This window comes from Lathamus discolor, chromosome 15 (assembly GCF_037157495.1).
Source record: "Lathamus discolor isolate bLatDis1 chromosome 15, bLatDis1.hap1, whole genome shotgun sequence".
NCBI classification, from domain to species: domain Eukaryota; kingdom Metazoa; phylum Chordata; class Aves; order Psittaciformes; family Psittacidae; genus Lathamus; species Lathamus discolor.
Genome location: NC_088898.1, coordinates 6680459 through 6704951, shown reverse-complemented (window position 1 = coordinate 6704951; position 24493 = coordinate 6680459). Strand labels below are relative to the sequence as shown.

Here is a 24493-nt window from a genome sequence, read left to right as displayed (position 1 = left end):
GGAAGCATCCAGCACATGGAAACGGCTTTTAAAACTCATGTGGTGGAGCTGGGGGCAGGATGGAGCCACATAAACCACAGCGGCCAACCGTCATCCCCATGATGAGCTGGAACAGCTTTGGGTACCCATGTGTGCTATAGGGACAATCCGTATTAAGAGGCCTATGGAAAGCACACACCAAGCAGCTGCTTTAAGAGAAGCAAATCTTGTGATCAAGTGAGGAATTCCCAGTCCCCCCACATGCTATTTCTCCTCATAGTTTAAAGCACCGAACGCACTGAAGGGAACCTCTCCCCAGCAATTTGTTTCTGCCAAGAGCTTTATCTCCATTCCTTCACTGCAAAATATTTAGTGCCTTAATAATTTAAAGGTCTTTTTGTGCCAAGAGTGAATGATAAACAAGGAGTATTTGCAGAAGTAGTGCAGAAAGCATCAGGGGCTTTACACAAACGCTGGTGTTTGTTATTCCCTGGGAAAAGTCAGTGTTCTGCGCACTCCATAGGGAAGCCTGGTCCTTATCCCCAGCTATCTTGACTCCAACCACGTCAAGACAACCCAAGTCTATGCAAGTACAGGTTTTTCACATTATTTACCATTTATATTGCCCACTTGTGCCCCAGTCCAATGGGAATGACCTGGAGCAAACCACGCTTTAGTGACTGGATAAAGATTAGTTTATGAATACTGAAGTAATCTGCTGGAATCAGACCACAATGAAGACCTCTGAGTATCATTGGAAACACAAGCCAGAAGGTCTCCAGCATTGCAGGAGCATTGTAAAGGCTCCCCAGTGCCCATCATCCCTGGGGACCTTGGAAATAGCTCCTGGTTCTTTGACTTTCCATCTGTTTCTTTCCAGCACACAGAGATAGGAGTTACTGAGCTTTGTGATGCTGTCAATGCACGCACAGTGTCCCCACAGAAGTCATTTTGTACCTATACACCTGTGAAATTGCACCTAAATACGCTTCAATCTAAAGCAGCAAGTAGGACAAACACCTCAAGATCTGCAATTATCCACTTGAGCAGCCACTTCATGTAATGAACCAAATCCCCATCGCAATTATCCAAGTGGAACCCGATCGATTTGGGCACTTGGGCTTCTCCCAGCCGATGTGAGCCAGGAAAACTTGTTGAGCAAAGAAGAAAGCACTTTGGAGTTTGTCAAACATGCATCAAAACAGATTTACCTTTCAAAGTTCATTACGTGCAGTGCCATTAGACCTGCTAGACTTCATTAAGCAACGACAACAAGTAGCAGATCAGTTGTAACGGTGATGTTAGGGCAGGTCCAGCATGGGAGCAAGAAGCTGCTCCATGTGGATGCAGCTGGAAAGAGCTCCTCCATGCTGATGGGGCCCATTCATAAGGACTGCCCCAGTTCTGTCCCGTCCATCCAGCGAGTGATGGTCACAGCTCACTGGGAGCCATCAGAGCTCAAAAGGACACGGGGGCACATTGCTGTAGAGATTCAACAGCCTCATCCACTGCAGGGCATGAAAGGCCTTTAGAGAGACAGGGCTGTGGTGAGCAGCTTTATGAGCTTGGTTTTGTGGCCATGCTTGCACTAGGGGGAAAAAAGAGGGATGTCCCCAAATATATGATGCTGACAGGAGCAGGGAAAACTGACGTTGATAGCATATCAGTTATACTTCCAGGACTATCAGCCAAGGGAAAAACACAAGGAAAAAACAGAAGTCAGAGAAGAGCTACTGCATATATTGGCAAGAGCCATATATTTCTTCTGGCCTTTATCAAAGGGTCTCAACCATCCATCAAAGGCATCCAGCCATTGCCAAGCCATGGTGCAACTCATTGGGAATGTCACTGCTACCTACAGAAGCCACACACACTCAGGCAGCAGCAGGAGGCAAAGGCAGGATCCAGCCAGGCCCTGCTGCCTTATCCAAGGGGTGCAAACACAAACAGCCTTGCAATAGCAGCTGACTTGGGGTTGATCTTGGCAATGGCACCAAGTCCCAAAGTGGGTTTTCCTTCCAACACTGTGCACTGAGAAGCTTTCAGGAAGCTTTATGCTTCCCAAACCCACAGCACCTTCCTGATGCCTTTTTATCTTTTCCTGAAGGTCTTTGCCCATCAAAACTGCACCAAATTGGGTCAAAACCTGGAAGCAGCTCAGCGTCAGCAGCGAACTCAACAGTAGCGCAGATGCCACCAGCTCTGCTATTGCCGGTTTCCCATGAGAGCAAGAGAAATGCTGCAATAGCCCAAAATAACACAGGCAAAAGCAGCTTTGTGCTCACAGGCTGATGGAGCATCGGCTCCAGCTGCCTCAGCAGCAATGGGGGAAGCTGGTTCTGCTGCCAGCGGGGGCGCGGGATGAGCCCGTCTGCTGCGGATGCTATTGGGAAGATGCAAAAGCATCCCTGAGTGTGTGATAAGACACAATGGGGGTGATAGAGAAGAGAGATCCATAAAGGGATGCTTCCTTTGCAGGCCCTTCATCCCCCAAACCACCCCAGAGAGGTGGGGAGGGATGGTGGCCTGGTTCAGGGCAGCAGCATCATTTGCGGTCCCCTCTACCCACCTCCAAGCCACCCTCACTGCACCCAACTCATCTCACATCTGCCTGGCTGATGCAACCCAAAAATGCCCTAAAGCACCTTTGGTTACAACAGAGGAGAGGCAGCAGCAGCATTAAAATCCATTGCCCAGCACAGCATTGAGGTTTGACATGGTGATGTTCCAGACTATGAAAACCTGAGGCTTAATTTAAAGACACTTTGTTATCCCAGTGGCAGCCAGGTTCAAGATGAGAAGGGTCCATAGCCTGAATAGGAAAGTGATAACAAACATCTACCTTCGACTCTGCAAGCACAGCAAGGATGACAAGCACTGCAGAGGATGATCAGGGAACATTATCCTGGCTCCTGGCCAGAGCCTGGGTTTTTGGAGCCTTTAATTCAGTTTTCTCACGCAAATGCTTTAGATGTTGAAGGTAACCTTCAAAATCACCTTACCCTGAGCTTTGCAAACACAGAGGAATGAACAGATGTGGGTGAACCCCACTGCTGCCCATACTGGGATGCTCGTCCATGGTTGAAGGTATCATGTTGAGGATAACACCATCAGCAATGGGATGCAGGGGCAAGGACCCCTTGGGGATGGGATGCTGGTCCAACAAGCTGACTCCCAGCTCATAGTGACTCACCCTGCCTCAGTTTCCCCATCCACAGGGTGTGCACCCAAACCCCATTGCCTCCAATCCCTGCCACTTCTAACGCACCAAGGTTTCTCTTCCTTCCCCATAAAGCACCATGCAGCAGCTCAAAGCACTTGGCTATCAGTGATAAAAACACCACCTTTGCTTGTGAAGGTGCTGACAGGCTCTAATTACTTAACAGCCTTGATGACATTTTGAGATCCCAGAATAGAGGCACTATAAAAGAGCATATCACCACCACATGTTACTCCTTCAAGCCCCAAAACCCAAACACTGCTCCCTTCATGAGCAGCATTTTAACCTTTACTTTTCACTGCTTAGAGGCAGGCGGAGTAGAAGAAAAGGTTTATAGTTTGCTACAGCAAAGGACAGGCTGATGTATCTGAGACGCAGATTTAATGCGCAGCTTCCCTTAGCTGCAGCACTGAATTGATTCATTGCTCTTAGTTGTAGGTTACTAATAAATTAGAGAATAGTTATTTATGGGGTTTATTGTATTGGATGTAAGCAGCACCAACACAACCAATAACCCATGCCCTATGTGACACCACATCCCTTCATCTCCCATCCCCTCACAGTACTTAAGTAGGGCTCATAATGGAATAAAAATGATGTCTCAGATTATGTTTTCACATCCTTTTTTCGGTCTTGCAGTGGTTTAAGTGTTCTCACATCTTTTAAGTGTGATTCCTGCTCCCATCTGAGCCATTTAATGAATGAATAATTGCAAACCAGGTGAAATATTTACAAAGAGCAAAAGAAAACACTATGAAACACACCAAGATACCTGCGTGAAGCCATATTTGTTGGGGACATCTTGGAACAGTGCAAATCCTGAACAAAGTCACCTACTCATGGGAGCCAGTATGGAAAATCCAAGATGCCTTGTTATTAGTTAGATGAACACAGCTGAAAGAGCAAGCCCCAGGGAACCTATTTATTGTCCTGCTTCAAAACATCCCCAGGGAGACAGCCATTTCCTATTCTCTGGAATAGATGAAGGAAAAATAATACAGATAGATGATAGATGATTGCTAGATAGATGGACAAATAGATGATAGATAGATGGACGAATAGATAGATGATAGATAGATAGATATAACCTGAAGGTACTGTTCTGATTTTGGGTGAAGCCCCAGCATGGTTTCTCAGCCTCACATGAACCATGCAAAGACACAGCTCAGTGAAAACCTCACCTCCCAAATACCCCATCAGGTATCCTGCTGGATTTAGAAGAGCAATAAAGATGCCAGGCTTGTAGTTACACTGGGTTTATTCCAATGAAATCTCGCTTCACACCAGTCTGACCTTCCAGATATTACATCAGCAACGACTCAGTATCCCATTCATCTGCACAGAGAGGATGGAGCTACCGCATTCCTGCGCACAACAGCATCCCATCGCCGAAAAGCTCTGTTTTGGTATTAGTGTAGCAGCTCCCCCCCCCATACTTTATTCCTAAATTCAGTCCCTGCCTGCTCTCCCTTCTCCCTCATTTCCCCCCTCCCAATCCCTCTCCAGGCACCATTTCTGACAAATCAGGAATAAAGGGATCAGGCAGAAGGTTTAAAAACCCATCCAAGGCCGTTTCCTTCCCCCTTGTAATTAAATTGTGGAACTCATTGTCAGGGGATGCTCTGGAACCAGAAATACCTATGGCTTCAAAGGAGGACTGGATAAGCTCACAGAGCATAGGTCCACTGGTAGCTATTAAACAGATCTAGAAGCATCCTGAAGGACTGCAAGGTTAGGATTATGCCCTTGGCTTCATCTTCTGTCCAGCCCTGAAGGGGTGAGGCTTTGCTCTGACCCTGCAGCTCTGATTTCTCCTCATTTCCACTGCTCAGGAATGGTTACAGCTCCAGTCCTCCCTCCAGGCACACAAATCCCCCTTAAAGGGTTAGACACGGCTATTCCCACTGGGAATCTTTTCTTATTACAACTAAAGGCACAGCTGTGCTCCTTCCCCCTGCCTCTCAACAGGCTCTTTCCTTTAGCCCCAAGAAGATATTTCATCCCCTCAGTACAACCCACTAGCGCACTAAACCTTCCCCAGCAATTGGATGAAGGTCAGGCCAGTGCCATCCCAGCATGGGATACAGGATGAGAGCATCTGGGAGCCTCACAAGTTGCTGTCTGTTAAGAGAAGGCCCTATTTTACCCAGCCATTGTCAAACAACTCGCTGAGCTCCAGCCCATCCGTTCCACATCTCTGATGCCACCATCCCAGTGTGGCCAAGCAGCTTTTCCATTCAGCTCCATCACTCCTCACCTGGGTAGCTGGGTGCAACCAAGCTGACACCATGAACGCAGAAGCTGCTATCTCAGTATAAGCATGCTTTTGCCTCCAACCACTGCAGTGAGCCTTCACCCCATGGCTTGCAGATCTGAGAAGGTACAGGAGTGTTGAGCTCTCCCATAGGGAACTGAGGAGCATCTGCCATGGGCTAAGAGCTCCTGCAGGATCAGGATCAGAGATGAGCTCAGTTGCATCTAGATGGCATTGAGCACAAGAGTCAAATCCTGCATTACCAAGGTGCATTGAAGTGCTCAGACCTGTCATTTACTCTCACTTGAGGCTACAGTGCAGAGCCAGAGTGGTAGGAATAGGATCTCTGCCTATCCCCAAAATGTTTTATATACATAAAAAAGTGTCTTGTTGCTTTGCATTCATCTTATTACTGAGTACATCAAATTCAGGGCACTTAAGGACTCCATCAGGCTCAAGGCACTGCAGAGCCAGGCATGCTGCTGATGAAGAGAACAGCATCATTCACATTAATGCTGTTAAGAGCTTTATACAAGTCACTTGTGCTGTTCCATAAAAGGATTGTATGGGTCAACAGGGGGAGAAAGGCAGGAATTCCTCAATGCTTTTACATCACTTGTAATGCTGTTAGAAGATTGAACATATTTGTCGAGGAAAATTACATCAGATTAAACCTCTCTTATCGCTTGGAAAGAACGACAAAGCCAAGGTCCCAACTCTCAGGGTCACACAAGCACTTTCTACCAGCAAAAAGCAGGCAGACTTGGGGTTTCAGCCAAACTCCAGCTCAGCCCAGACCATGTCACCCCTCTGCCTTTAATCTGCATTCTCAAGGGGATGCAGCATCACTCCCTTTATTCACAGCCCTCCTACCCCACCAACCATGAATAAAGCAACCACTCTTTTCCAGCTAACCCACAGCCACACATTAAAGCCAAGGCTGCTTATTCCTTGGGATTAGTGGTTTCTACTCCTTCCCTGCACCTGCAATTGAACATAGAGACATCTGGTTTCTGAAAGCTCCTTGTGAAATGCAAGCACGGAGCAATGTTGTTTTGTTCCCTTCCTTTTTGATGCTGAACAAGTTACCAACCTGCACGGCGAGCTTTGAACAGGCTCACTCCCATGTAAACGCGCATCAAAGAAGTCAGGCTCACAGGTGTAAAGCTGTCTTGGGAGACTCAAGGATCAAACCCTGCCAAAAACAAGGGAAATCTGGATTCTCATTAACCTCCTGTTCCTCCTGCACTGGGAGATACCCAGCTCAGAGCACCACCACAGAACAAAACAGATGAGGAGCTCCCATCGACAGGACAAGCTGATGTCAGGAGAAGCAGGAGTGGTCCAGGTTATAAGGCAGAAGAATGCATAGGAGGGATTGCACAGCTGCAGCTGAACAATTATCCCTATATAACAATACACTTCCACCCGCAGACAATCCCTCCGGGTCTCTTCCTAAGCAGACTGTGAGCAGAGAGGAATGTGGCCTTAAACTGTTTATGATACAAGAAACTACAGTAACTTCAAACAGACCAACTAAATGCTGCAGGATTAAAACCTCAACAGTTGAAAGAAAACTGATCCAAGCCCTTTAATTACTGCAGAAATAGTTTTGTTGGCGTTTTACTTGCCTTGGTTTGATTTTCCCCACTAATATTTCCACGAGCATCTGCAGCCATATAAATATTCCATGTTTCTGATTGAAAATCTCTGCATTTCTTACCACCCAGCATGCGACAAAGCCAGCCCGGCTCAGGGCTTAGAGATAAACAGGATGAAATGGAACTTTGGCAAGTCCTTCCACAGCAGCACACAGCATCCCTCTTTCAGCAGCACCTCTCAGGAAATGTAAGTACTTTAGTCAGCAAAATGCTTCCACATTCAAAGATCCAGACAGCTCATATGGGACAGGGCTGGGAATTTAATAGTAGGCTTCAATTTTAGTACCTACCGACCATGTCCTAGCAGAGAAAGGGATTAGGAAGAGCTGCATGAATAATCTGAACTATAATCATCTGTTGAAGTTTCTGTGTGCTCAGATCCCTGCAAAAAGTAATTAAAATCACCAACTTTGCTCGGTGCTTTAGGGAATTGCAGCTCGTGAATGAGCACAGTGATTTCTACAGGAGCTTTAAAGGAACTGAAGAGAAATATCCTGAGGGAAAACCATCCTTTCAACTCTTTATATTTGGGGTATCAAGTTCTGTTGCACAAATCACCAGCAAGAAAACAGGGGTTAGGGGATGAGTTGGAGGATGAGCTCCGATGAATCCCTGTTTTAGTGCTGCCACTATAAAGAGCTGGTACTCGCCTGGGTGAGGCTTCTCCAGTCCAGCACCAGGCTCCTGCATGGGCTTGCACATGAAAACCCAAGTTACTTTGCATTCACTGCTGATGCTTTTGTGCAATGCAGACATGGGCCAGGATGGTCCCTGCAGGGCAGGATGTGGATGCAGTAATGGGATACGATGGGACAGTGCTACCCTTGCCACTCAGCAGTCTGCAGACGCATAGGCAGGGCAGGACTCCTTTGCTCCACTAAGACAGGCTGCAGAGAGGAGGGACCTTGTGCAGCTTGCATGGAACTAATCTGCCCAGCTACAGGAGCTGCCTCCTGCCTGCACATGCCTAAACCCAATATACATCTCTGGACCCTGCCTGCTGACAGCACCTGCAGATGCAATAGCATCTCCTCAGTCCACACCATTAACTACTCCTCACTGACGCCAGGCAGAGCTACCAAAGCTCAGTTCCATGTAGGATGGATGTGGTGAGAAGTCATCCTTTCTTCCTCATTTAAAGCACTGGGAGGGAAGACAGGACATGGGGATGCTAACAGCAGCAGTGTTGCCATCAATCCATAATTCAGCAGGAAAATGCTGGGAATCACATCCTCCCCCAGCGAGGTGTCAGCAAGAGGCAGAGGAGCTGCAGAGCTGCTGGAAGCAGCAGATGCTCCCTCAGATGGCTGCCACACACGTAACCTCTGGAGATGGTCTCCACCGTCTGGGGCAGCCCAGGCTTCAATCCAAGTGAGCAGGAGCGCTTTTTGAACTGCTCTAATAATTCCCCAAGACCAGAGATGCATCCAAAGGGAGGCTTTGGACATCCAAGAGAAGTGGATGTGGACCAAGGGGGTCCACATTGCTGCAAGACAAGCGGCCAGGTCAGACCCTGAGTCCCACCTCCCGCTCCTCCATCACACCCCATGGACCATGGGACCAGGCGGATGTGTCCCCCCTGTATCACCGGATAACCTCCTGGATGTGCAGGAGCTTCCATGATGGAGCACAGCATCCCATCTCCACCCACAGAGCAGGCTTCCCTCTCCCATGGCACTTCACATGAGCAAAAGCCAACATCAGGAGCAGCTCTGTTTAAATCCTTCCAAGGCACAGCTGCTGAAGGGGCTCCTGCACATCTCCTCAGCTGGTTTAGCACGAAGTGATGCTCTCTGCAGACGCAGGGCAGGGGCAAGAAGCATTTTTAGACTGTTTTCGGCCTTTTTAAGGAGGAAGAAAGGGCAGAGCCGCTTTGGAGGGGTTGAGGCTGGCTCATGCTGAAGCCTGTGGAGAAAATCTGGAATGAAAACTTCCATCAGTAACTCCAGCAGGTGCCCAGGGCTGCTCCTTTTAAGATGCAGCTCCTCCACCAGAGGAGCAAAGGGACAGCCCCGTTAACAAAGGCTTCTTTTATCCAGTGTTAATAAACACTTGCTCAAAGTGTTAATCAAAAGAAGCTCTGCAGAGCCTGAGCTAAGACCCCGGTCCCTCTCAGCTCATTGCATTTACAAGCTCAGCGATGAGCTAAAGCCTCAGCATCACAGGATTCATTCCCAATACACTTCCCTGGGTTTTTTCCTCCCTATTCTAAATAAACATATTTAAATGCAGACTTTTAGTCATTACAAACAACAGAAGTACCTTTCTTCCTCTCTCATTCACTGTAAAGGCTGCACAGAGGAAGGGAGAAGGGACTTGACAGTCTGAAGCCAGCAAGTCCCAGATCTCTCATTGCTCCCAAGCTTGGCTCCCTGTTTTGTCTCCTTGCTTAATAAGTGGAATTACCATAGCAGAAACTCCAGCCAGATTGAGGGATAGCACGAAGCATGAGTAATCACAGCTGGTTTCAGGCAGGTTTTGCCATTGTTTCAAGGTTATGATGACACAGTGCCACGGGCTAACTTGGAGTTACCGTAACTCTTGCCAGAACAAGGAGCTGTAGGTGCTAATGTGCAGCAAGCTGCTGGGATAGAGCAAGGAAAATGCCTCGTGAGCTGGGAAGAAGGGTTTCCTGCTCCATAGGTTTTATTCCTGTACTTTATAATGCAGCCTTTTGCTTGTCCTGCTACACATCGCATGGGACAGTGATGCATTCCCCTCCAGCTTGCATTGGGTGACTTTAATCCCCCCTTTAAGAACGTTATTTCACCTTTGCATTCACCCAGCACCTTCCAAACTGGGCTGTAGATCTGCAATGAGACAATATTTGCTGGCAAGCCTATGGAAGAGAAGTTGAGCTTACAAAGAGGGAACTGATACGGGCCAGGGCACGTCATGGAAAAAGGCACCTGGATGGAGAAAGCCGTCACTTATCAGTAGAAAGGGGGAAATGAAACAGATCCATTCTGTGCTGGGGACCGCTGAGGGGGAGCAGGCGGCAGCAGGGTCACCTCAGTGCATCTAAACCGTGCTCCAAACCCTTCTCCATAGATCACAGCAGTGTCACACATTTAGAGAGCACGAATTCCACCCCTTGCACACAGAGCAGGGGCAAAGTCCGCCCGGCAGCAGGTTCTGCCTCCTGCTCACCTTTGATTTACCCTGACTTCATTCAGGGCTGCACATCAGCTTTTCGTTTCCATCTCCTTGGTCACCACGCTGCTGCCGACACAGATGGACACCATTGCTCCTGCCTTAACCACGAGGTTTGTATTTATCCCCAGCAATAGCTCACCTCCAAGAGGAAGGCGTTTCCATTAAACAGCACAAGTTCAGCAACCACAAACAATAACTCAAAGCCAATACTCTGAAGCCCCCCCAGTAAATACAATGGGGCTCAACAGGTAACAGCCTTGTACTGCAGAACAGGCAAAAGCCTTAAGAGTGTGATGGGAAGGATGGAGGCACAAGGGTTTCAGTCACCGTGCAGCACTCCTCATGTCACCAACAGCTTGGGCACTAAGCTAAGACCGAGTCTGAGCCCAGATGCTAAACCCAAAGGACTGATGTGCACTCAAAGCCTCCTGGAGCACCACTCACATCTTGCAACAGGAACAGCATCACCAAGGGGGAATTACCTCCAAGGCAGAACACGCGGTCTTGGGTTGGCAAAAACAAGCCTGACCCCAAGTCAAAAATGAAGCTCCAAACCGCAGCGCTTCCTCCATAGCCGGAGGGTCAGCCAGAAGAGGTTTGCTGACATTTCTATACTGACCATTTCCCCATTTTTGAGGGCTTTATAATGACTGTTTTGGCATTGCAGGGAGAGGAGCGGTACCTCCCCTTCCAGCGGCTCTGCTGCCAAAGAGAAGCCCTGCAAAAAGAGCATCCGAGTCCCATCTGCAAAGAGGCATCCATAATCCTACCAAATCCAGGGGAGCTGCAGGGACCTGACACAACACAGAGAAGCTCTACTTTGATACAGCACACACTTAAGTATATTACCTGGGATTACATACATACATATATATATATATGTTTAGGGGGAGAGGTATTAGCTCTAAGGGCTGCCTAGCTCATGTATGTATGTAACACTGGACACAAGGGAGATCCCTAAGAGGGACCACAATGGTACAGGTGGTGGAGCAGAGTGGGAAGCATTGATTCCCCAGCCCACAAACTTGAACTCGCCATCTACACACCTACTTGGGAAGCTTTAAAGGGGTTTGCAAACCACCAAGCAGTGACATCCATTGCTCCAGGCACCAAACTGGGGTGCTGGGGGGACAGATCCTCTCCTAGGTATAGCAGGACCATCACCCCCTCCATCCCACCCCAAAACTTGCCTTCTCCTGCAGGGAAGCCAGCACTGCCCTTGTACCCAGCCGCCCCTTCCGAGATCAGCCCCTTTCCTGTTTATTTTCCATTTTAAATGGATTAGACACGCACAAAACCCTCCCTTGGAAAAAAACCACACCAAGATGTGAAAAGAAAGGGGAGATTCAACAGTGCGGCATCAGCGCTAATCCACGTCAAAGGGCCGCGCTGCCGACGGCTTACTGTAAACTTCCAGGAGGAAAAAGAAGAACTGCTTACAATAAACCAGTTAAACGCAGACAAATGTTTGTTATTCATTATCTGGAGTCAAGTTTGGGTTTCTCAACACCAGCGCCAAGCCAAAGCAAGCAAATTAATAATACAGCATCTTTTACAGGGAGCTCCACGCCGTGCCCTTGAAGAGAGAAGGGCTGCAGGCAGGTGAAGGCTCTGTTTGCTTTGCTCTGATAACAGGTATTTAGTTTTCTACATCACTTTGCTTTATCACAGCCTGTAACCCGGCCCAGCAGCCCGGCTCCACCTCCCCATCTGCTCCCCACACCAGCTGGTCCCACAGCAGAGGGGATGCTGTGCAAGAGGTGGTGATGCCATGCAGCCCACTGATCCCAGTGAGGGATCCCCCAACACTGCCTGGGAATAGGGGGTATTGCTGGAAAACCCCCAAGACAGAGCTTAACGTGACATGGTTGTTTGAAGGAGGGGAGTGCCAGGAGACGGGATGGATTTGCTCGTGTCCGAGACACCCAGGAGCTTAAAAACAAGGCAAATCCCTCCCCAAGATCCTTCCTCAAGCACTAGGAATGGGGAAAAAACCCAGCTGGCCACAGCAGGGAAAGGCAGAGCTGGGGAGGCTCCAGCAAAGACATCTCCTGTGTTGGCACAAAGTGAGCAAACACCCAGCCCAGGCAAGAGCAGACAGATCAGCGTGCTCCGCTTCCATTCCAATAACCCTTTTGTTTGGACCAACAACCTGGAGCAGCTTCTCCACCTTCTCTGGGTATCCTGGGGTCCCAACTGCATCCCAGTGCAGCTCCCCACAGCCCTCAGGCTGCAGTTTGGGGTAGGAAGAGGTGAATGGAAACAACCCCCACACACGCAGCCTGTGCCGGTGCCAGCATTGCGCAAGGCACTGTGCCCTCTTTCCACATCCACAAAGGAAGAGCACCAGGAAGGTGTGGATGCCTCTGCCCTATTACTCATGCGTCTGCAAGTGAGACACGTTTTGGGGAAGCAATTTGGTCTGTAGGAGCCCTATCCAAGAATCCTGCCTATTCCCTGATGTGGTGCATCCGTCCTGATGTTCCTCCCTAAATAACTGGCTCCTTGCAGCGCTCAGGTTAGCCTGTCTCTGGTTTGGAGCAGAGGAAGAGCAGGAAAAACACAGTCTGTGATGTTTGCTTTGTTCCTGATGACAAAAGGCAAGAGCTACAGCCAACAACAAAAAAGCAGATCTATACAAATATATACATTATATATATTTATATCTGTCTTGAAGTACAGGGCAGGCAGAAAAGGGAATTATTGAAGTTTCTCATGGACCAAGAAGCTTCAAAAAAACGTGGAGGAAAGGAACAAAACGCCAAGTTTCAACTCTTTTCAATGGAAAAAGTCCATTAAAGGAAAAGGGATCTGTTGCTGAAATATGTATTTTGCTGATTTTGACAAAAAAACCTGTTCAGAAGAGGGGAAAAAGCCTGCACTGAGGTTTTCAGCTAGCATTGCTTTGCATCTTGACAGCGCTGTTCATGAAAGCATCCTCACAACCTGTTATTGCCGGAGCATGGTGTGCCCAGGGAGAAGGTGGGTCTGACCACACACTGGGTGTGGGATGGGGTTAGGAGACAACCCTGGCCTGTCCCCTGAAAATGAGGTGTTATGAAAGGCAGGAGATAAAATACATATATTAAAGGGGGGGAAAAAATCATCTTCCACTTCTGTGTTTTGCCCTCAGGGAGGGGAAATGCTGATCCTCCAGCTCACAGATGGTCCTTCTGCAGCGACCTCCTGGTTTCCACCCCATTGGCCATACCTGCTGAAGGGGAAGGATTGTGGAGGAGGGATGAAGGATGTGAGGCTCCCTCCCCAGCAGCAGTGCTGGGAGCACCGCACGTCATGGGATGCGGTGGGTGAAGCATCACCTTGGTCCACCCTTCCCAGCTGCGACCACATCTCCCACCACAGGGAGGAAGCTGAGGGTTGAGCACACCCCTCCCCAGCAATTAAAGTCATTTCCTTAACCTCGACCAGTCCCTGCCATCCTGTGACCGGCCACAGAAGCATTAATGATACCCCAGCAATTCAAACCAGTTTCTTTCTCATTCAGGTGTTGCTGGACCTGACTCACAGCCACGTTGGGATTCAGCAATAGCACACAAGGATTGAGCATCACCTTAATGGTTGTTTGTCCACCTTCAGCCTCCCCAGTACTACACACACAGGGGTGAATTCAGAGTGATGCCACCAATGAAACGCTCAAATTAAGAGCACTAAAGTGTAAATGCTCCACGTGACGGCAGCAGGGCCATGCTTGGGAGAACGATCTGTGGAAGCTTAAAACCCAGCACAAGATGAGACCAGTGGGAGAGGAACAAAAAGCAACAAAACAAACAGTCCATTTCAATATCCTTTTCATAAGGAACCGAAAGGAACACATCAGAGAATAATCATTTAGCACAGATCAAACAGTAGAACTAGCACATTAAAAATACATGCAAGCATTAATCAGCTACGCAGAGTTATATGCCATCATTTCCATAAATAATACAGGATCAAAGCAGCCCAAGCAGCACTATCAGTTAATACAGTCAGCCAGTCAGTCAAAATAGAGTAAAGCTGCCTGAAAACAGTGGCAGCAGCATTTGCCAGGAATAAAGCAGATCCATCTGAGAAGTGGCATGACCAGTTGAACAGGTAAAGGTTACCGGCAGCCTCCTCATTACACACAGCTGATGCCAAAAAGGACAATTAAAAAGGAATAAAGGGTTAATCCAGCTTCAAAATATATATATCTGAGGAAGCTTGGGGAATACCAGTGTATGTGTTGTCTAGTGATAACCCCACTGAAGAGCTGGGAAGAGATGGGAGGACCAGCCGCAGCACAGCATCCCCAGTAGCATCAGTCCCATGCTGGCCAAAGGCCATGGGGCTACCAACTAAACCAGCACCCCTTCCTGTGAGCCAGGGCAGCACAGAGGGACTCCCTTTTGCTCAGTAGCAATATCCCTGCTGCAGAAACCATCCTGCCTGCTTAGTGTGAACGCTCACCACCCCCCCTTTAAATATACATACATCTACCCATGCATAGAGAATGCCAGTGTCATCAAGGCTTTTGCTGAAAGGCTGCAGAGCCATTTAGCTGGCTGCTTTTTCAAGCAGGCATGTGGAGCAGCACGAGCTATAAATAGCAGGGATGCTTGCCTCGTCATGCTTCTGGTGGCTTATTTATAAGGATGGGGGGCAATGGGGAAAACAGGGAGTTGGGCTTCTCGTTGGTTTCGAGGCCAAGCTGCTTGAAGAGGAAAAACCTTCGAGGTTTTACCTTTTTCCCCCCTCTTTCCAGGCAGAAAGTAAGCGCCCATCTCATGCTCAGGCTGAATCGGTCACATTTACAAGGCAAATTTTCATTCATACAGCAGGTGTTCAGGGAAAGAAATCCTACTCAAAGCAGCACTAAGGCTTTGCATTAGTTCATGCAGCTCCAGGGAAGCTCCTCGCTTACTGGAATAGGACCCATGTGTGCATAAAGCAGGAGCAGAGACCCCAAAAGTCCTTCTCAGAGCAAGGGGAATAAGAGTCCTGAAGGGGGGTGAGCAGAGCTATTGCCACAAATGAGGGCTGACAATCCCACTGCACTGGATGTGACAAAGGGCAATAGGAATTTTGCATGGGAAGATCTGGATGAGCATCAACCAGAGGAGGAGTTCAGCCTCCAACAAAAGAGCCGCTTTGGGCAGCTGAACCCATCCGCAGCCGATCAGTGCTCCGCAGTGTGTCCGGATGGTCTGTTCTTCACAGGCAGCTAGGCACACTCCAGGAAAACCACGTGAAGCCAGCATTCCCCATCGGCATTCCGAGCCGCTCTGAAATAGCTGAAAGCAAAGGGAGACCGGCCAGGCCTGCCCCAGACCTGCTCTGCTATGGAACCCCAACCAGCTGGGATGCAGAAGAGCTGGACCACTTTCAGGCATCTCTGGCTGTAAAGAAGCAGGGAGAAGAGCCATGAGGGGAGTGAGTGACCCCATCAGAAGAGGTGACATCCTCCATAGCTCCCTCTGGAAGAGGGAGCTGTGGAGGAGCCAGGACCAGCACTGCTGGGAAGTTTCCTATTGAATTAGGGGGGAACAAAGTCCTATTCAAACAAATAAGCTTTGCTTATTCCGAGTCCAGAATGTCTTGCTCAAAATGCCTCCAGACTGACAAGCTTTAACGCAATAAAAGACCCTTCCAGACAAGCCCTGCTTGGATTTTGGGAGCATTCTCCCCTGGCAGCCCCCAGCTCCAAACTGGAATGGATTTAACCTCAAGCACAACAAGGACATTGATCTTATGGCACAGCCTCAAGGCGCAGGAACCTCGAGCTCCCTGTTAGCAGAAGCAAAGCAAAACCAACCGCGCTTCATTTGAGCCTGACCCAACCCAAACGTCAAATTAAAGCAAGCAAACAATTTCCTGTGATCCCGAAACCCTGGGGTTGAGCCAGTTTAATGAGACCGAATCGCAACCGGTTCTGCTCTCCCGAGGTGGTGCAGACACAGGACCCCCCCCCAGGCAGGGCAGATGGCGAGATTGCGATCTAGCCCTTAGCTCATAGCACGTATTCATATCCCCAATCAATTATAAAGTGCCAGACTCAGCCCCCCTGGTCCCTTCCACCCACGGAGCGATGCCTCACTGCACAAGGCAGCCCTTCTGAGCTCAGACACACAGCAAGAGCTGGGGCAGGAGCATTAAAGCAAGCCCAAACCCTTCTGCAACCACATTTAAGAGCTCGGTGAAGGCTCAGGTGTGGTTTAAGTGCTGCAGAGCATTCCAGCTCCTTCACGTGTTTTTATGCTGTTGCTTTATTTCAAGTGCTTGGTAGAGGTGAAGCAGAAGGAGCCTCCCCTCCTTAGCCAGATGGCTGCAAGAGAAATCCCTGCTACAGCACAGGCATGAGTCTATTTCTGATGCTAAGAGCTTGGAAGCACCAGCGAGCACCTCACGCCCGCAGCAGCGCTTCCTGACAATCAGCTGGCCTTGGCTCTGCAAACAGCAGCACCACAATGACTTAGCCCTGGGTATTTATAGGCCACGGGCTCTTGTCAAAAGAGAAAACCTCCGAGATCTTTCCCCTGACTTCAGCAGACTCGCATCCGGGGCCCCTGTTCCCCAGGGACAGCTTGTTCTGTGCTCACTGCCATGGGGTGTGGATGTCCTGATGTCCCCGTCCTGCGGGCACAGCTGATGGTGACAGACTCAATGCCCACCATCACCACCCATCCGGGTAGACCTCAAGATGCTGAAGCCACCTCCAAGGCTGCAGCAGAGCAGCACAAGGACCACGTCCCCTCATGATGGGAGTTATTTACACCCTGAGGCTGCACACTCAGCATAGCCCATGAGATGAGCGCTGTTGCCATCACTCCTTAACTGCCCCGGTGCTGCCCCTCTGCAACAGCCCAGTCCATGCCAGGCAATGGGCAGGATCAAGGCCAAAGTGGGTACCATTTAAAAGGAAAGCAGCAAAATCGCAGCACCGATCCCTGCAGGGGGAAGGTAACAAACAAGACCCGGGATGCTCTGTAGACCCTCCCAGAAACATCCCGATTTTCATGAGCATCGTCCAAGAAGCTCAAAATCTTGAGTCAGGACAGTTGGATGCATCTGATTCAAGAATGACTCAGACAGGAACGTGGAGGCAGGAGGAAGCAAGGGAGTGACATTTTCTGCTGTGGGCAACATCCCTTTATATTAAGCTCAAAGATACAAACCCCACAGTTTATTACTTGAGTGAAAAAAGGCACTCGCCACCCTGGATGCTCCTGCACTGATCCCAAGTCCCGAGATCATCTTCCTTATTCTCAGCCTTCACATCTATATGCTTCATTTCCATATCTTTAACAAATGTAAATCCCACTGACATCTCAGAAGCAACCTATCTCAGTAACCACATTGAGCACAACCCTGAGCCCTCAACAAGGAAAGCTTAAGCTGCCTTGCCAAGCCATGAGCATCAATACAGCCCCAATTCCCCCCTATTGCCCCCCACTGGGTCAGTGGCAGAGCAGGGGCATTCAGACAGGACCTCAGCTTGTACCTAAAGAGATGGAGACTTTAAGGCTGCAAAAGCCCATTGCAGCCATTGAGTCTCACTTGCTGCTCAGCCCTTGGAAACCCAACCGGGTGTATGGGCATGAAGCATTTATGTGCATCTCTCAGAGTCCTGTGTCATGCTGAGCACAGGGGAGGAGCTGGTCATGGGGCAAACTCAGATGGGAAGATCTCTACTGAAGGATGTAATGGCTGGATGGGAAGGAGTGACCCAGAGCTGCAAAATGGACCAGCACTGGCAAGATGTCCCAAACCTGCCTTCAGCAACTTGGCTGTTTCTGTCCCATTGGGATGTGAGAGCTCCCAGCCCCTCAAGGAGCGCAGCCCCAGTGTGGCAGGGTTTGGCTGTTGATGGCTCCATGGTTCGGACCAGAGTCTTTCCCCTTCAATAGCACCAGCGCTGTAGGGACCCCCACAAAAGACCTGCCCCCATGGGCTGGCACAGACCTTTCTCCACATACCCTGCACCAAATCAAACCCCTCCACTTCAGCTGGATGATGAAGCAATGAAGGCAGTGATCAGGACCGGGTCCACTCCATCTCCCTGCACCACCCGATTAGCCAGGCTCCTCTTGAGCAGCTAAACCAGCTAATCCCACCCAAAGCCACAGCCAGCAATGGGGGGCTCTGGCCGCACCTCCTCCATCTGGACTCCAAGCATCCCAGCAAGCGGTGATGGCCCCGTGCCAGAGGCTGGAGCCACCAGGCATCACTGCACGCCCTGACTCAGCTTTCACCCATTTCCGCAGCAGCACAGGACACCTTCCCGTGGTTATAACTGCTCCCAGCCACCTGCATTTCCTGCCCGCTGCTGGCAGCAGAGCTGCTCCTTGTCCCCTCCCATCAGGTGCAGAGGTGATGAGACAGACACAGGCTCACATCTGGGACCTGGTGACTCAGTGGAACGCTATAGGAACCACAGGGGATTGAAGGCAGTGCTGTCAGGATGGGAAGCACTTGGCATAACCTAAAGGTGCCTCTATGCAGGGTTTGGGTGCAGCTCTTCTGTATGGGGACAGCGAGGGTGTGCAAGGTTTGGGCTCTTCAGCCCACCCATCTGCTGTGCACAGGACAAAATGTCCATCAAAGAGACCCATACTGTTCACCACAGGGGTGGAAAAGAGGAGGTCTGTTCTTTAGGCAGGGATAGTCCAACTGGGACCACCCTGGCCACATCTCTGCTCCAACACCGAGCATCCATGCAAACAGCATCCAGCCCTAAGTCATCTCCCCCAGCAAAGTTACAGCTTTTGCTTTAAAACCAAAGCATTGCACGCAAAGGAAGAGGCAGAGCCTCTGCGGCGGGTGTTAGAGGCTTTGGTGATAAAGCAGGGGATACTCCTAAGCTTGTCTCCACAAACATGAGGATTAGCCATTTACTTCTCTTAGAGACAAAGTCCGGGATTTTAACATGATCACAGGCTTGGAAAGAAAAATAAACATCGGGATACTGGGAAAAGGGAGAGAAAGGGAGAGGAGCGAGCAGGAGCTCAGGGGTGGCTGAAGTGCTTCTTAAATCAGAATGAGAAAAATGCATTGAAGTTGGAACTTATATCTTGGTAGCCCTGAACAAACACGGAATGTGAGGACTCTCACACCAGTTTCTTATCAGTAATAACACCATTAGCATTAAAGGAAGCCTTACTAATACCATGGCATGAGAAAAGGCCTGTTTGTTTCATGCAATAAGGCATATAATGCATTAATTACCTACTGAATTGAAAAAGGGATGTTGAAAACATGCTTGAATTGAAGCAAAAGGAGGGTTTCAGCTGAACCCATGGTGCCCAATGGCTTTATTGTGCCTTTGGTGCAAAGCCCACAAACCCCATATTACACAGGGGGATGCTCTCACATCCTGCAGCATCTCCTCCTGCTGCCACCTCACCCCCTGGTACCCCAGAACCCATCCAACCTATGAGCACACAGCAACCCCCATCAGCCAAGGTTAATCTCAGCCTAACAAATAAGCCTGTATGAGAGGACATAATCTGCCCATGCATTCACACCCTGGCCACCACCACAGCATAAAGGCACCAGGGAGCAATTTTGAGATCAAGCTGCTGTAGCCATTAATAATTAGCACTTCCAGACTTCAAAGGGTGATGCTGGCCTCCACAATAAAAACTCAGCACACCCAGGGCTGGTGGGGAAGAGTTTTCCTCATCAGTGCTCCCATTTCCCAAGTGAGATTTGAAATGCAGAGGTGAGGACAGGCCACAGGGGATCCATGGAGGTGATGGGATTAGACACAAACCCTCCCGACTCTTATCCTTAGCACCAGACACAAAAGGATGTTATGTGAGTAAGCAACATATGTAGGCATCCGAGAGCATCCTAAAGCCATTGCTAAACCAGTCCCCTAGCCTGACAGCTGTCACTTGGTCCATATGATAGGGATGCTCTTATAAAGCCACTGGAGCCCAAGGTGGGAGAGAAGATGCCTTCTGACACCACCAAACACAACACACAAGGTCAGTGAAATACATGCTCAACACAACTCCGGTGGGTATGTGCATCCCCTGTTTGGTACCCAGAGGGTTTCACACAAGCCAGGTGAGTCGCTGGTGAGGTCTGCTCAAGGCACGATAGAGCAAACTGCTTTTGCTTTAAGAAAACTCAACCCCTCCTATCTTTATCAGCAATTCCTAATCCTGAGCCATTCCTCCTCTTCCAGAGAAAGTAAAGACAGAAACCTCAATGGAAAAGAGAGGAATTAAAGCCTGAAAACAAGAGACTCCAGATCTTCAGCTGATTATATTTCCAGCCAAATAAAACAGGTTGGTTAATCCACTTGTTCAGGCTGCTAGAGCTACCAGAGCAGCAGATTACATCGCTTTCACGCTGGAGGAAGCTCAACACCTCCAACTCAACATCTCCACAGCAAGGAGAAAACAATAAATACGAAAAAAGCAATAATCAGAGCAAGAGCATTTGCATGTGTGTGAACATAAAGCTTTGGAAATGCAGAGAGAAGCAGAGTTCTCCAGTAAAATGGACAAAGCTCCATCCAGGGACTCCAGAGAAGTTTTTGCTGCTTAATCTACAAGTCAGCTGGAATCTTAGCTTCGAAGACCATCAGTGTTTTCAGGTCCTAGAGAGCAAGCGGCGATTCAGTGCCACATCCAGTGAGAGCTTCACCTGGGCACAGCCCTCCTGTCTGCCCTTTACCTCTTCCCTCCTCACACTCTCCATTGCCAATTCCATATATTCCCCCTACAGTAACACTTCCCTCTGGTCTATACAAGACCCCAGACAGCAACAGGGGCAGGACCAGGCCCTGAGCAGGCAGCACCGAGACCCATGTCCCCCAGAACAGAAGCAGCCCTTTGGTTCTCATCCCTTGCAAGCCCACTGGGTACCACATCAGCATGGGCTCTTCACAGCACTCACTGAGCTACAAGCGCACCTCCAGATCCAGGTAAGAACATGGGCTCCAGCGACCCCAAGTTATCATTAACACCATTCTGCTGCCAGCACACGGAGGTGGGACACCGGGGAAGCCTTGATGCCCACAAACCAACTCTGCCTCCAAGATACCACCCAGTGATGCTCAAAGCCTGCATCCTCCCTGCTGGACACTACCCCGATGCAACTATGATGGGAAGGATGTGGCTTACACCTCCTCCGCGGGGAGCACAGCGCACACCGGGGATGGCTGCCGTAAAGGCTGCTCTGGGGAGCCAGAGCCAGCACCCGCCCCGCTGCTCCCCAAAACCACCCCTAACGCCTGCACCACCACAGCCGAGGGCAGCCTGGCGCTGCCCCCCCACCCCGCACCATTCATCCCGTGCGGGGGTCGCTGCCCCTCGACCCAGCCCCGCTCCAGGCACACGGGGCTCGGCCTCGGAAGCTCCGGGGCTGCCTCCTCCCGCCCCGCACGGGGGTCGCTGAGGCCGGGGGTTGGGGGGGGCGAGCGAGGGGCCCGGGGAGCCGCCGCCCGCGGCAGCGCCTTTGTCCGCCGCAGGAGCGAGCGGGCAGCCCCGTCCCGGTGCCCCCGGGCACGGGCACGCGTGAGCCGCTCACCTGCGGGGCCGCTGCCCGCGGCCGCCTCCTCCTGTTCCTCTTCCTCCTCCTCCGCTACCGCCGCCTCCTCCTCCTCCTCCTCCGGCGGTGGAGGGCTGCCCCGGGCGGGCGCGGGGGTACCGCGGGTGCGCACGGGCGGTGCGGCGGTGCCGGGGCTGCCCTCAGCGGGGCCGCCGCTGCCGCTGCCGGGCTCGGAGGGCGGCGCGGTGCTGGAGGGCAGCCCGGCGGCGGCGGCGGCCAGGAGGGCGGCGAGGCAGAGCAGGGCGAGCCCGGGCGCGGTCCCCGGCCGGAGCCTCATGCTGCGGCGCGGCGCTCCGCCATGCGCTCATTCATTCACCCAGGGGCGCCTTCCTGCACCGAGCGGGGCCGGGCAGCGCCGGCTCCCTCCGCGCCGCCCGCCTCACCCGGCCATGCCGCCCCGAGCGCCCCGCAGGCGGCACCCGCCGCGCCCCGGCCCGGCTGACAGCGCCGCGCCCGCTGCGCCCCGCCCTTCGCCCGCCACAGCCAATCACAGGCGCGCCCGCCCCACCTGACGGCAACTTTGTACCTCTTTGTGCGCGGCGCAGCCAATCAGCGGCCGAAGGGGGCGGAGCTAAGCGGGTAGCGGGGCGGGCTCTGGCATTGTGAGGGTGGCGAGGGGGGGCGGTACCTACCGGAGCCGGTGCCAGGCCGGGCAGCGGGCATGGAGCGCCCCGAGCATCCCAGCTCCCGTGCGCGCGGGTGTTCCCTCTCCTTAACGTGCATTTTTATTACTTGTATTCTTGATATTTTTTAACATTTTTTAGTTTAAAAATTACCGCACACACCCCCATTTTGCAAATCCGTGGGGCCCCGCCGGGAGCCCCGTTGCGGTGGGTCCGTCCCAATGGAGCGATGCTCGCACCGCTCCAGGTCCCTGGAGGGGACCAGAGGCCGGGGGTACCAACCATAAACCTCAGCACGACCCCGCAGGCATCCACCTCCACCCACTGCCCACCTCCACACCTCCGTGACCCACTCCCCTTCATGCTGCCCATCCGGCTGGAGCTGATTCTCACCCGTCCATAGGGACAGTGAAAGCTGGGGGAGCATCCCGGCTGCCCGCCATCCACGGTCCTGCTGGGCATAGGCACAGGGAGTGACCATGGCCAAATCCCCCCCATCCCCGATGGGCAGCGCAGTGACACATACAGCAGTTCTTTATGGTACCCAACTGGATGCTGGCTGGTTCATGGGCATCGAAGGAGGATGCAGGCAGCATGGAAAACGCTACTCTGATCAACACAAAGGCAAGTGGCTACATGGTGAGGTGTGCCGAGCAACAAGGAGCCCTATGGGCAGCTGCCATCCCCATGCTTCCTGCTGTGGGATGGTGCAGGGCGGGATGGTGCAAGGCACTACGGGCATGGTGGCTCTGGGCTGCCCATACCTGCCCAGAAGTGTGTGTGGCAATGAGCGTCTGCATCACTTCTCATTGACATCATCTGCTGACAAGTGTCTCTTCAGCATTAGACAGTCCCACCACCGTCACCCATTGCATGGTCTGCGCTGCAAGTCCTTCTCTAGCACGATATTTAGGGGTTGTCTGCGAGGGCATAGCTGCTGTGGGCTGATTATTCTGCAGTAACTCACTGCTCTTCCCACATATCCATCCCCTTCTCAGAAATAAACGGGACTTTATTCCTGCATAAGAATACATTTATTATTCCCCAGCAGTTAAGCTGTGCCATTTCCCCCATGGAGACAAACCCTTCCGAGATTTGCTTTTCATGATCATTGTCAGCCTGTCACTTCCCATGGGGAGTGAAGAGTCCCTCTGATCAGGGGGAATCCCGCTGGCACAGAGGGAGGATGGTTTGCTGATCAAGCCTCTATCCAGCGATTCACACGAGGTTATTGTCTATGGGAATGGGAAGTGAGAAGCCAAGCGGAGGAACGATTGTTAAGGGAAGAGTTGCCTGGAACAAAGACATTCCTTAGTTTTAAATGGAAGCTACACAGCCCCAGCAGCCAAAGGATGAACCCTTCTCCACCCATCCTCCATTTCCAGCCACCCCTTGGATGGGGGATCACACGCAAAACAAGAGCCTCCTTCTGCCCAGCTCGGTGATTTCAGTGCTGCCTTATCATGAGAACCCTTATCAAGAGCTGCAGAACTGAAACTGTCCCTGCTGTGTTGATGGTCACACAACCCAGAGCCTTTATGGTAACACTGCATCCTGACGGCAACAGGGGTGGAAACCCCAAGGTGAATTCTCACATTGATGGAAGCCACCACCAGCCCCCAGAGATGCCAATCTGAGCTATGGGAAAGGCTGTGGAATGGCCATGGAAGATGATGGATGAAGGGGATGAAGGATGCGGGCACGTCCCGGGTCCTGCGCAGGGACAGCTTCAGCAGGACTCACCGCTCCCCCTGTTGATGTCAAGTATAGTTGCAAGAGCTCCTCATCACCGGCCCCAAACCATCCCCGGCTGCACCCCAGGTAAAGAAGCTCCCAAAAAGCCTTTGGCTGCTTTCAGGGACATTCATTTGGGGATGCCAAGGGCACAGAGCAGACCTGTGCTGGCACCGTGCCACCGAAAGGTTCCTTCTTCCTTTCTTTTTGTGCTTTCATTCTGCAATGAGAAGGTGAGAAACGCACGTCTGAGCAGGATGGATCCCTGGGGAATGACTGATGCAAAGCCCAGGTTGCGAGCAGGCAGCCCAGCCTCATGCCTGCTTTT

The 24493-nt window shown here is 51.1% G+C and overlaps 1 protein-coding gene across 1 annotated transcript in view; it reads right to left on the bottom strand.

Annotated features, from left to right (window-relative positions):
* The window catches only part of MEGF9 (multiple EGF like domains 9), a 48115-nt gene extending 25872 nt beyond the window's left edge, over positions 1-22243 (bottom strand). The window contains exon 1 of the mRNA XM_065695561.1: positions 21788-22243. Within this exon, the coding sequence (XP_065551633.1) occupies positions 21788-22085 (298 nt within the window). The 5' untranslated portion in view covers positions 22086-22243. The remainder of the gene's footprint in view (positions 1-21787) is intronic.
* Positions 22244-24493: the final 2250 nt, after the last annotated feature.